The 11,928-nt window shown below is 36.9% G+C and overlaps 3 protein-coding genes across 3 annotated transcripts; 2 read left to right on the plus strand and 1 right to left on the minus strand.

Annotated features, from left to right (window-relative positions):
- The first annotated feature begins 1,055 nt into the window (after window positions 1-1,055).
- LOC126599445 (uncharacterized) lies at window positions 1,056-1,808 on the plus strand. Its single transcript, XM_050265822.1, has one exon. The coding sequence runs from the start codon at window positions 1,115-1,117 to the stop codon at window positions 1,532-1,534; it is 420 nt and encodes a 139-aa protein (XP_050121779.1). The 5' UTR covers window positions 1,056-1,114; the 3' UTR covers window positions 1,535-1,808.
- Window positions 1,809-2,723: 915 nt separating this feature from the next.
- Window positions 2,724-3,640, plus strand: LOC126599443 (probable calcium-binding protein CML15). The gene has a single exon (XM_050265819.1). It carries the CDS (start codon window positions 3,074-3,076, stop codon window positions 3,554-3,556), a length of 483 nt encoding a protein of 160 aa, XP_050121776.1. The 5' UTR covers window positions 2,724-3,073; the 3' UTR covers window positions 3,557-3,640.
- A 251-nt stretch (window positions 3,641-3,891) lies between these two features.
- On the minus strand, window positions 3,892-9,908 carry LOC126599429 (putative phospholipid-transporting ATPase 9). Its single transcript, XM_050265804.1, has 11 exons — window positions 9,047-9,908; window positions 7,265-8,601; window positions 7,045-7,155; window positions 6,662-6,938; window positions 6,456-6,544; window positions 6,252-6,360; window positions 5,815-6,024; window positions 5,573-5,698; window positions 5,372-5,470; window positions 4,953-5,144; window positions 3,892-4,815 (listed from the first exon to the last, which is right to left on the minus strand). Exons 1-11 carry the CDS (start codon window positions 9,443-9,445, stop codon window positions 4,186-4,188), a joined length of 3,579 nt encoding a protein of 1,192 aa, XP_050121761.1. The 5' UTR covers window positions 9,446-9,908; the 3' UTR covers window positions 3,892-4,185.
- Between the last annotated feature and the right edge of the window lie 2,020 nt (window positions 9,909-11,928).

The raw sequence follows: 11,928 nt of genomic DNA on the forward strand, positions 1-11,928 counted from the left end.
CATCTTTTAATAAATAAATAAAACCTATTTATACATGCTTATATAGATGAATTTTATTATATAAATTTAATTAAGAATTAAATTAAATTAATTAGTATGAAAATAATTTATTTATGTAAGGGCAATATAGTAATCAACCTAGTTTTCATTCCGATTGAAATGAATTAGTAAACAACTTATATGGACTCAACATCATTCCTACTCCGATTCCTGTAAGTTTTAGTAAACAACTTCAACAGGAATCAGATTCTGATTCCACCTCATTTCAATTCCTCCTCAATCCAATTCCCCCTCAATCCAATTCCTCTCAATTTGATTACGGATTAGTAAACGTGGCTTTAGTGTTTGACAAGGATCCTTACTCTTTCTATTGGGGCTACATATTATTTGGACTTGCTTTTTTTTTTCTTCACTATTTGGTGTCATCTTATTTACAAAATTGAACTACACTTCACAAATTTGACCTACTCAAATATTTTTCCAACTTCCACAGCTGCATTCTATGTTAAGAATCGACACAACAAGTTACCCTTTTGCATTAAAATCAGAGACTTCTATTGTTCAAAGTGGACAAAATAATCCCTTAATTTGATGAAATAACTGATAAACTAACGATCAAATGACATTTGAACGAATATAAAGTTTAGAGAGGTTCAAAGTCAAATTAAAAATTCAGAGGACAAAGTGAAACAAGACCTATAATTTCGTTAAATTCTTCCCAAACAACGAAAGAGACTTGTCATTTAGATTAATCATTAAGTAAACTTGATGGATAAGAAATTTAATAAAAGGGTGATGTAAAGTCAGCTTTTATGGATGTGGCCATCTCCACGCAAGCTAAAGTAAAACTCCACATCCTCAAATAAAAAAGAAGATTAAACAAAAAGATATGAAAAGAAAAGTCACTGCTTTTGCCACTTTCCATCATGTCTTCCACTCATACAAGCATGCAGTGAAGCTATGGCCACCAAAAATTATACATTAAATTTGTACTATGTACATATGTATACATCTCTCTCTCTCTCTCTCTCTCTCTCTCTCTCTATATATATATATAGCTATATATTTGCATCTAAATGCAACTTGATTGTCTGCTTCAAAAATTTCTATAGCCATGGAAACAACATCACAAACATTGCCTGGTTCAGCGGGCGATCAAATCTGGGGTGGTGGTGGTAGCAGTAATAATATTCCCCAAGCAGTACCCTTAGTTTCTTCTTCTTCTTCGTCTTCGGGTTCCATTGGGCCATTCTTTGCAGTGATCTCCGTCCTAACCATCCTCGCAGTTCTGTCGTGCTTTTTGGGCCGGAGGCTGACTCGTGATCAGATGGTACCGACTCCGGTGGAGAGCATCAGGGATAGAATCGATTGTTTCGGGTGGTTGAAGCGCAAGTGCCGGCAGCTGCAGTGCATGGTTGCTCATCATGACCTCGAAGTTGGATCAAAGGTGATGGTCATGGATCTTAGTCAAGAAAAGAAAGGTGATGCTAGGGTTAAAGAAGGTGACCATGAAGTTCCTCCCCAGAAGGCTTGATTGTATATTTTGAAGATGTAATGTTCTAATTGGGAGATGGGGTTAAATTGTTAAATGTTAGGGGGAGGAGATCAATGGGAATTGAACACTATAATGCATAAGTATTATTGCTTTCCGCCTTTGCGATAAAGCGTCATCTGCTAATCTATAACATTCTTAAGGTTCTTGTATTTGGTCACATAATTAATGAGAAATTGATTGATATCATGTACAATATTAATCTTGTATTTGGTCATGTATTAATCTTGTATTAATGAGAAATTGATTAATATCATGTACAATATTCTTTAGGTTCTTAGGAGGTATCATGTATAATATTTAGCATAAATGTTGATTGACTTTGTTTTAATTTTGATAGACACGGTTGCAGAAAATTATTCAAGAAATAACAAAAAGTAAAGTCCGTTACAAATTTAAATGGAGCTCCAATTTAAAATCCCATGTTAATTCTGTGGTTTTATTGATCAATCAAATTATTTCGATTCTATTTAAAACAAATTTAAATTTCTGTGGTATGATTTCTTTGTATTATTATTTGGTATATATATTAATTGGATTGGAAGCAGTGTTGAAGGTTTAGAAAGCAAGACACCTCAACTGGGCTGTACATGGGAATCATGGTTGAAAGTGTTACTAAGGATAAAGATTTGGTTTGACTTGCATGCATGGATCCAGCCTTGCACATCCTTAATTAATCTTTTCCCTTAATTCAGCTGCTTTGATTCAACAATACGATAAAATTTTCAACTGAAATACAGTCACGTTGTGTTATGCAAACTATAACACGTGTAATTTTTTTTAAAATATACAATTTAAAGACGATGTATCAAACTATGTCGTCACTCGTATTATAATATACTTTAGAACTATACACCACGTTTACAGATATTCTAAAGGAAGAGTAATTATCACACCCCTTATAATTTTCGACCATTAAATTAAATAAGTCAAATAGAATTAACGATCAAAATTAAACATGTGTAAGAGGTTAAAATAATTTAATCAACTCAAGAAAAAGGGCCCAAAATTTAGCTTCCTTCCAAGAAGCCTTCTATTCATATGATTCCCTATGCGTGTGACAAAAAAGGCAAAAAAGAAACCACCGACTCATGTTCCAGTCCTTAGTTGTCTTCCCCCACACCATATTTTAGCCTTCAAATTCCATTCACCACCCAAAAAACCACCTCTCTCTCTCTCTCTCTCTCTCTCTCTCTCTCTCTCTCTCTCTCTCAACACGCCAAACCAAACCACCACCTTCATCTCCTCCGCCTCCACAACCACCTCCTAATACCAAATATATTGCCACATTGTGCTACAAACCATACGTTCTCATTAACTGTTGGCGCATTGTATCACTTTTTTTGTTGTAACAATATTTATAGGGGTGTGCTATCCACACCCATTTTTACTTCTCACACCCTTTGTTAATTTCTATGTGTTGATCTTCTTCAATTCATCTAATCCAACGGTCGAAAATTAAAAGGAGGTGTGAGAAGTAAAAAGAGATGTGCGGATACTACACCCCTATTTATAACCCTAATGCCTGCACTACGAGTTGATCAAATCAACCAGCTAAGAGACATATTTGCAAGATTCGACATGGACTCCGACGGCAGCCTCACCATCTTGGAGCTCACCACCCTCCTCCGCTCGCTCGGCCTCAAGTCCTCCGGTGACCAAGTCCACGTCCTCCTAGCCAACATGGATGCAAACGGCAATGGCTCCGTGGAATTCGACGGGCTGGTCAGTGCCATATTGCCCGACATGGACGAGGAGATTATGGTAAACCAAAAGCAACTCTTGGAGGTTTTTCGCTCTTTTGAACATGACGGCAACGGTTACATTACTGCGGCAGAGCTGGCATGGTCCATGGCGAAAATGGGGCAACCGTTGACGTATAAGGAGGTGACGGAGACGATCAAAGAGGCTGATACGGATGGAGATGGTGTCATTAGTTTCAATGAATTTGCTACAATAATGGCGAAATCGGCGTCGAGTTTTCTAGGCCTTGCTGCCTCATGACCTGAGGTTTGATCTATAGAAATCTGATGGTACATGTTCATCTCTACTGCATTTTCCAAACAAAACAGAAAAAAGAACAGAAAATCTTCTCACCTGCTTATTGACTGACGTAGATTTTGAATCCTTGTTACGATTTTGACTAATTTCTGACCAACAAACTGACAATCTGAGTACTTTTTTTTCTTTATACGTTTCATTAATGGAAACTTTAACGAAAAGTTTCAGGTACTGTTCACTAACGAAAAACCACATTTTAACACTAAAAAGTCAATCATGATACTATTCACTTTACCCTTTATTTATATGCAAGCGCTTTTCCAAAGCAATCTCAAACATTCGCTAACCCTTTCTTTATTGAACATTGTGGTTTATGATACATCGGATACTTCATACATGATACAATATTTTGACTATACTATTCTCTACATGAACATTAAAGCGTAGATCTTTGGAGCTTCGAGAAACCGAACTATCCTACGCGAAAAACTTGGAAGGACACGAGTGCTTCAGGTTCGAGTCAAACCCTCATCTCTGGGAAGATGCTCTTGAACCATTATGTAGAAGAGAAGAAACTTCTTACTGGTATAATGTACATTCTTTGGATAGGAACGTGAAAACAAGGCCGCTGATTAATGAACCTCGAGCTTCTCTCCAAAGCGTCTAGATGTTGCTTCGATGCGGGCTGTGTAACCTACTGTTGTGCTTCTTAGGGATCTCTGCCGCACCATTTGACAGAACTCGGGGTCATCTGATTGCCCGTCTGTTCTTATCCACTGTATCATCTGGTGAAACATTGGGAAAAACCGCATTTGGATGGCTGCGTAAATGAAGTATGGCAGGAGGGAAGAGATCAAAACAAACAGTGTGAGAAGCCAATAAAACGGAGCCGGTGCGCAGGCTTCAATGAACACCTTATATGCAGTGGTCGATATGTCGGGGTCAAGGGCTCCATATCCCAACTGGAATATATACCATAACACAATGCCACCCCAGATGAAGAGATGTTGTATGTAAGTGAAGTAGTTGATGGACAGCGCCATCTGACAGTTGACGACCCATACCACACATGAGTACATCGTCGCACCAAAGATTTCCAAGCCAACCACTTGCCCGCCTTTACGAAAGGCTTGACTGCCCATTGCCACAAGGCAGAAGAAGAAGACTAGGGTAGCAGTCACCACCCCATTCATTGCCCATCCAAGTATCCGGAGCCAGCTAAATAAGACATTTTGTGTACCTTCTTGGTACAATAGCGGGAACTGTAAGAGAGAGAGAGAGAGAGAGAGAGAGAGAGAGAGAGACTAAAGATCACCATAGGATCATATGCTATATTTCTGATTGCAAATAAGACTCATGAATTTCTCACCAGTTATCTTTTCAAGTAAGGAGGACCTACCTTGAGACATAACTTGGCCGAGACATCTTGGTCAAAAACTCCCAAGGCAATCACCGGAAGTGACGTGAAGAAGACATTGTATAGTGACAGATACCAATCATTGTACGCAGTTTGGCCGGAGAATGAAGCATAGATCTGATAGAAGAAAATGGTGAAGCCAAAAGCAATGTTCTTGTAGAAGAAATAGCATATCTGTTAGACAAGAAAAGAAGTATGTCAACAACATATACTATAATTGTACATATAAATTCTAAATATAAGAAGTCTGTATTTCATATAACTAAAGTTTTTGACGTCTAATAGTTGTCTAACAAGAATGATGGAATTCAGAATAGCTTCTGAATGTATTACAGATTAATACAAAGAAAATGAGATGAAAAAAAAGCTATTATTTGAATTCTAGAAAGAAAAGAATTTACCATTGATGAGATTCTTCTGTAACACCAATGGCCATGTACAAGTAGCAGGCGCTCCAAAAATCGGAACTGTGCAATTGCAATGTCGCTTGACATGACTGCCTGAAATTTTTGATTGGCAGAAAGGATAAGTCAGAATTCATCATGCGGAAGAAATTTGAAATAGAAGTAACAGATGATGAGTGCAATTTGTTAAGAATTTACCTGCATTCCTTCAACACCACTGATACCAACTCCGATATCTGCTTCTTGAAGCATTCCAACATCATTTGCCCCATCACCAATGGCCAGAGTTGTGTTGCCAGTTTTATCTTTTACCAGCCTTGTAACCTGCATTATTTTAAATAGAACTATTTAGGACTTAATTCTTTACAAAACCATATATCTAAGAAAATGATTTTATACTTTTGGAACTTATTTAGTGGAGGCAAAGGGGAAAAACTTACAAGTGCTTTCTGCTTGGGAGATGAACGACAGCATATAACAGATGCGCAGCCGATGGCAAGCTCTAGAAAGAGGTCCTTGACATCGTTCTCTAAGGCATAAGTGAGGGAATTCCCATCAATGATCAAAGCCAATGCCTCAGAGTTCTCTTCTGGTGCAGCAAGCAAGGCCTTTCCCTGACTTATTTGATGGACTACGCTTTCCTTCAATGCCTGTACAATCAGCATGGTTTCATTAAACTCTCACAGCATGACATTTTATCAGCCAAGAGAGAACAGTTTCGAACCCTAGCATGTTAAAAGTCCGATTTAAGTGTCAATGCAGTAACTAAAACACGAATCTATAATCCATTTACAGCACTACAGCCTGAATCACATATTACGCCATAAGAGAGCTGAAGTGGAAGAAAGAAGAATATTGCAAAAGAAATTAGGTTTACCTTGGTTACTGCCGTCTTATCCTCCACCTTCTCTAATGCTTTAGCTTCTGCAGTCTCAGAACTTATTACTATTCGTTTCATTCCTTGTCTAAGCAAACTGCACGCATATCTGGAAAGAGAAAAACAAGCAAAAAGGTATGCAGTGAGAAATATTTGTATACTGAAATCCATTTTCTGATACAAAACTGTTCACTAATCATCTACCCAATATTAATCGCTGTCTCCATTTTATCTCCAGTCAAAACCCATATTTTAATTCCCGCCTGAGCAAGCTTGTCAATGCATTCGGGAACCTGTTCAGCACAGAAAAGAACAAAAGAAAAAAATGATATTTAGTCTTGAATGTTATACAAATCTCCAACAAAGTCATCACGAGCAGTACCAGACTACCAGTAAAAATTAAAACGCACCCCATTTTGAAGTTTGTCTTCAACTGCAGTAGCACCGAGAAGAATCAAATCCCTCTCGATCTTCTCTGAAACTTCCTCGACAATTTCCTCCTGATCTGAACTCACCAACGTTTTGGCCTCAGTGAATTCTTTGTTGAACTCATCATATTCTTCTTCGTCAAGTTCGCGATATGCAAGTACCAAAGTCCTCAAACCAGCATCAGCATACTCGTTAATGTGTTCCCTAGTCTTATCTTCAAACTCCCTTCCGTTATTTGCAAGTCTTTCAAACATGACACTGTTTGTGGAATAAGCACATTATATATAATGCATGATACAACAAACACAATTTCATTTGATTATCAAGAAACTCAATTAGACTAGCAAGGAGTAAGTTAACAGACCTGTCAGCGCCTTTGCATAGCAGTAGTATCCTTCCCTCTTCATTTCTTACAATTACGGACATCCGCTTTCTTGAACTACTAAACTCCAATATGTTCAAAAGTTTATAAGTTCTGAAAAAAGGAAAATGTACACAGTTAAATATTTATTTATGAAAATTCAACAATAGCTTGAGAATAACATATATCATATAGCAGCTAAACTGAAATGCAAGAAGCATACCTTTCAATTTTTCTTCCGTAAATAGGGTCTAACTCATGCAATGAGATGCTTCCTTGACTCCTTTCATAAAATTCAAACCCAAACTCTCTTGCTGCAATCACAAAAGCGGCCTCATCTGGTGATTCAGCTTCATATGATACAATTCCGGTTTCTTCATCAACTTCAGGTATTGCAGTATGACAGATTGCAAGTAACTGCAGAAACTTCTGGATTACATCTGCGCGAGGCTCATTAACCCATTTTCCATTCATGATCCTTTCATCCATAAAATTAAAGCCTTTTATCGATGTGGCTTCACTCAATTCTTCAGCATGGATCTCTTCTTCTGTCAACTCCTCGCCTTTTCTCCTAGCTAAAGCTCTCTCAACTTCAGTAACTCCACGCCCGTAAGCAGTGCCAGCAATAGAACACTTGATAAATTCCATTGAGTTGCAAGTTAATGTTCCGGTTTTATCTGAAAGTATAGTATCAACTTGGCCAAGTTCTTCATTCAAGTTTGAAGTAAGCGCTCGGGCTGGCTTGTCAGTTTCCTCATAGTACATGTGCACATCCTGGTTTATGAAAGTGCATTGAAGAACTTTGACAATTTCTATTGACACATACAAGGAAATGGGGATCAAATAACTATACAGCATAATGGCAGTTAAAAATTGCAAAACTGCTGCAAGCGGTGCCCTTGTCGGATCATAGTAAACTGTGGTATCATCTGGTCTGAGGTACCATCTGATCAATTTCCCATCATCCAGGTCTTTACTAGTATTAACCCCGAAGACAATTGCCCCAACAAAAGACATCAGAACTAAGAGGAAAAACAAGAAGTAGATAATTTTATCCATCCGCTTCTCAACTTTGCTTCTCTTAGAAGGAGGATCTGTTGAATTCTGCATAACTTTTGTATCGTGACCTGTAAAGATTACCACCCCATATATAAAATCAGTGTTTCGCAGCTTGGAGTCACGAAGAAGAAGCTGCTGTGGCGTAAGAGGGTACGGTTGATCTTCAATCTCCATAGTGCCAACAAATGAATACAAATTTGCATTTGGGTCTTCACATCTGATTACAGCCTTGAAATTCTCAAAGCTCGAGTCTTCGTGCAGATTAGAAGTTCCTTCCAGTGCTTGTTTTAGTTTCAAATTAGTCTCCCCATCAAGGTTGGTGGTCTCAACATAGCAAAGCGCTTCATCATAGCTTGATGAAAGTAAGATAAGATCAGCAGGAAAAAACTCGTCCTTTTCGACCTTCACTATATCCCCAACTTTCAAATCCCTCCATTTGGTAAGCTCAAAAGTGCCCTCACCACGATGCACCTTAACTTTTCGGTTGTTCATTTCAATGTCCTGATCACAGTTTTACAAACTAGATTACAAAACTGTTTTACCATTACTAATAGCACTAAATATAGTCAAATCCAGGACGCCCTGTCTTTCTCAAAGACATGACACGTCGAGAAAACTTCACTTCTACTCGATTTTCTTCAATTTTGGTCGCAGTTATTGACATGGTTGATTGTTTTAACCTATACAGTCATTACTCTGAGCTTAGTCTTTTGGTTTCTAACCTCAGATTAGTTCTAAATTTTGATACTCAGAAACTAAAATCGAAGATCTAAACGAACATTCTATACACCGAACAATCAAACCCTGTTACCAAATGAGATCAAAGTTACAAAATTTAAGTCGAAACGAGGTTGTCTCAAAGCGTGACGTTCTGTGCAGAGAATTTCTATACATCTTATACCACATGAAAAATGCACCAAACATGTTATTAACATAAAAAGTATACCTGTTTTTTCCTCCTCCAATCTTCAACAGCCTCCTTCCCCATCGTAACTCCGATCACGACGACGAGAGGGAGGACGGTGCTAACGGCGGTGTAAGGCGAAAGCGGCGTAAAAGATAGAATTGCACAAATGAGGAAGTACAAATTGGCAACCCTTCTGAACTGCTCGAACACTGCCTTGGGCAAGAATGTAGCAAGTGTATACTTAGTTGTTCTGACATAATTGCCCTCGTAGTTCCGAAGCGTGGCCTCCAAGCACTCAGGGTCATTACAGTAAACTACCCTCGAGAACCCAGGGCCGCCAATCCGTGAATGTTCGCCATTGAAGGAAGCTTTCCCACATGAAAAAGCATGGATTCTGCCAAAATGATGCCTTCTTCTTCTTCTACTCCCACCTCCCATTTTGCTCAATCCACCACTTCAACACATAAACGGGTGCACACAGCCACCACAATCCCCCACCCAGTCAAACAATTTTCTCAATCCACCAAAGAACCAGTTTTTGAGAACAAATCTCAGAAACAGAAACTTACCCAATTCAGAAAACAGAATGATCTGCAAACCCAGCAAGAAACCCAGCAAAACCCAGCAGGAAAAGAACTTGCTGAGCTAGAATTCTGAAGTCCCAGAAGAAAAAGACTGAAACTTTGCAATCAAAATTCACAAAGTGTTCAACTTTATGAAAGAGGACAAGAAGGCATTGCTTCAACTGTGCTTTTCACCTTATTTTTCGGATTTTGATTTTTTCTTTTTCTTTTCCTTCTGTGTTTTATGTGAAGCAGCTGGGCGATGGCTAGCTTGCCAGTTTTGACTTGTAGCTAGAGAAGCACCAAACTTTGATAAGAGAGAGAGAGAGAGAGTGGAAACTCATCTGCCAAGAGTTGTTAATTAATAAATGTATGAAAGGGAAAGAGATTTAAATAATGGTTTCAAACTTGAAAATTTGACAAGAGTTGTTAATTAATAAATGTATGAAAGGGAAAGAGATTTAAAGAATCGTTTCAACCTTTAAAATTTGGACTCGTGCAAAGAAAGTCTATTGATGCTTTGGTTAGACGATGCAACTACGAAACAGAGGTCTAGGATCGAAGAGATAGAAGAAGACCTATAAAAACTTTGGAAAACTCTAAAAAAAAAGACTCAAAGTACTTGGATCTAAGGGAGGACATGACACAGAACCTAATATAATGACGTTCTAAGATTCGTATAGCCGACCTCACTTAATAGAAAAAAGCTTTCTTGTTATTGATGTTTCAACCTTTAAAATGCTATCTGAAGCAAACTGCTGTATAAAAATTCAACAGCTCTATATCTCGGGGAATTAAATAAACGACTTTTTGTCATTGTAAAAAAGTTTAAGTTGGAGAGAGATACGTGGCGTACGGATCAAGCCTTCTAGAAGGTCTGTAAAGATATTTGTCTATAACTAATTAGGCTTAATTTTCTCACAAGGTAAGATTGAATAAAAAAATATTGACAAAAAAGAAAAATAAAACTTTTTCACATGACAGTGCATATAATTTTTTTCTTTTAAGAAGGGTGTGTACATCGAATGTACAACTCTAAAAAGAAATTAATAATAGGGGACTTTTCAGCTTTTTAGTATCGGTATAACTTCTCATTTGAGTCTCTAACAATAAAAATCGATAGAAATGGTCCATGAGTTTGTTTTGGTCATTCCATGAAAAATTTATAGATGTTATCGTTAAATTGTCAAGTGAACAACCCCGTGACCATGTTTTTAAGGGTATTTTTGTCAAACCAACCCCTTCAAAATGATTTACAGTGGGCAAACTCATAAACCAATTCTATCGATTTTCATTGTCAAATACAAAAGTGAGGAGTTATATCAATTTCATGAATCATTTTGACTAAAAAGCCGAAACATTTTCTCCTTTGCACATATATGATCATTTACGTCATTTGATTCTTCTTTACTTTATCCAATTTAACAATTGAAAAATGAATAATATGAATGAAAAAAAAAAAGTGTGAAAATCATATCTAATTAATATTATTGTAATTTGCCACCTAGTTCTACAGTCTAGTGGTTCTTCACTTGTAAGTGAGATGTCTTATGTTCGATTCTTACTAAACGCGATTTACGATTTTGAACCACATTATTATTAGCTCATTGTGAAGCTAAACTCACCCCTTCCTTATTAGTGTAGATAATAACGTTTGTTTCTAAATAAAAAAAATATTATTGTAATTTGGGATCTTTTGAATAAAAATGAAGCAAAAATATTCCTGCAAATAAAAAATGTGATATGCAAGGAAAAGCTAGTGGTAGCTGACTGAAACGGAGCTATCAGAGGAAATAAGCAAAATTAAAAAAAATTAAAAAAAAAAAGAAAAATGAGAGCGACCAAAAATAATTAAAAACGTCTGTCGTTTAGAAAGTGAGATGGGAGGGTTAAACAAAACCAATCACATGCTCTTATATCTATCGAGAGCAAACTGCCGTTAACTCCGTGAATTATTATTTTAACAAAATTAACTCTTATAATTATTTTTTTAGTAAATTAATTTCTTAAACTATTAATAATTAGTTAATTAACCCTTAACTGATTAGATGAAATTTAATTCACTTTGTCATTAAATACTAACACGTGAAAGACATATGAATCACTATTGAGAGTAAATTTGTGCCAGTATGATGATAAAGAATGAAACTTTATTGAATTTAACTGTAAGGAATTAATTAATTAATTTTAAATAATTCAGAGAATTAATTTACATAAAAACATAATTCAGGCCGTCAATTCAAACTGAGAAAGTATTTGTGGAGTTCAGATGGCAATTTACCTTTGATTAATTAATCAGTGCAGGTTTGCCTGTTAAGTTTGACTAACAGTTATAATTACTCGGCTTAATTGTGGGCC

Source organism: Malus sylvestris, chromosome 14, assembly GCF_916048215.2.
Source record: "Malus sylvestris chromosome 14, drMalSylv7.2, whole genome shotgun sequence".
Classification (NCBI taxonomy): Eukaryota; Viridiplantae; Streptophyta; class Magnoliopsida; order Rosales; family Rosaceae; genus Malus; species Malus sylvestris.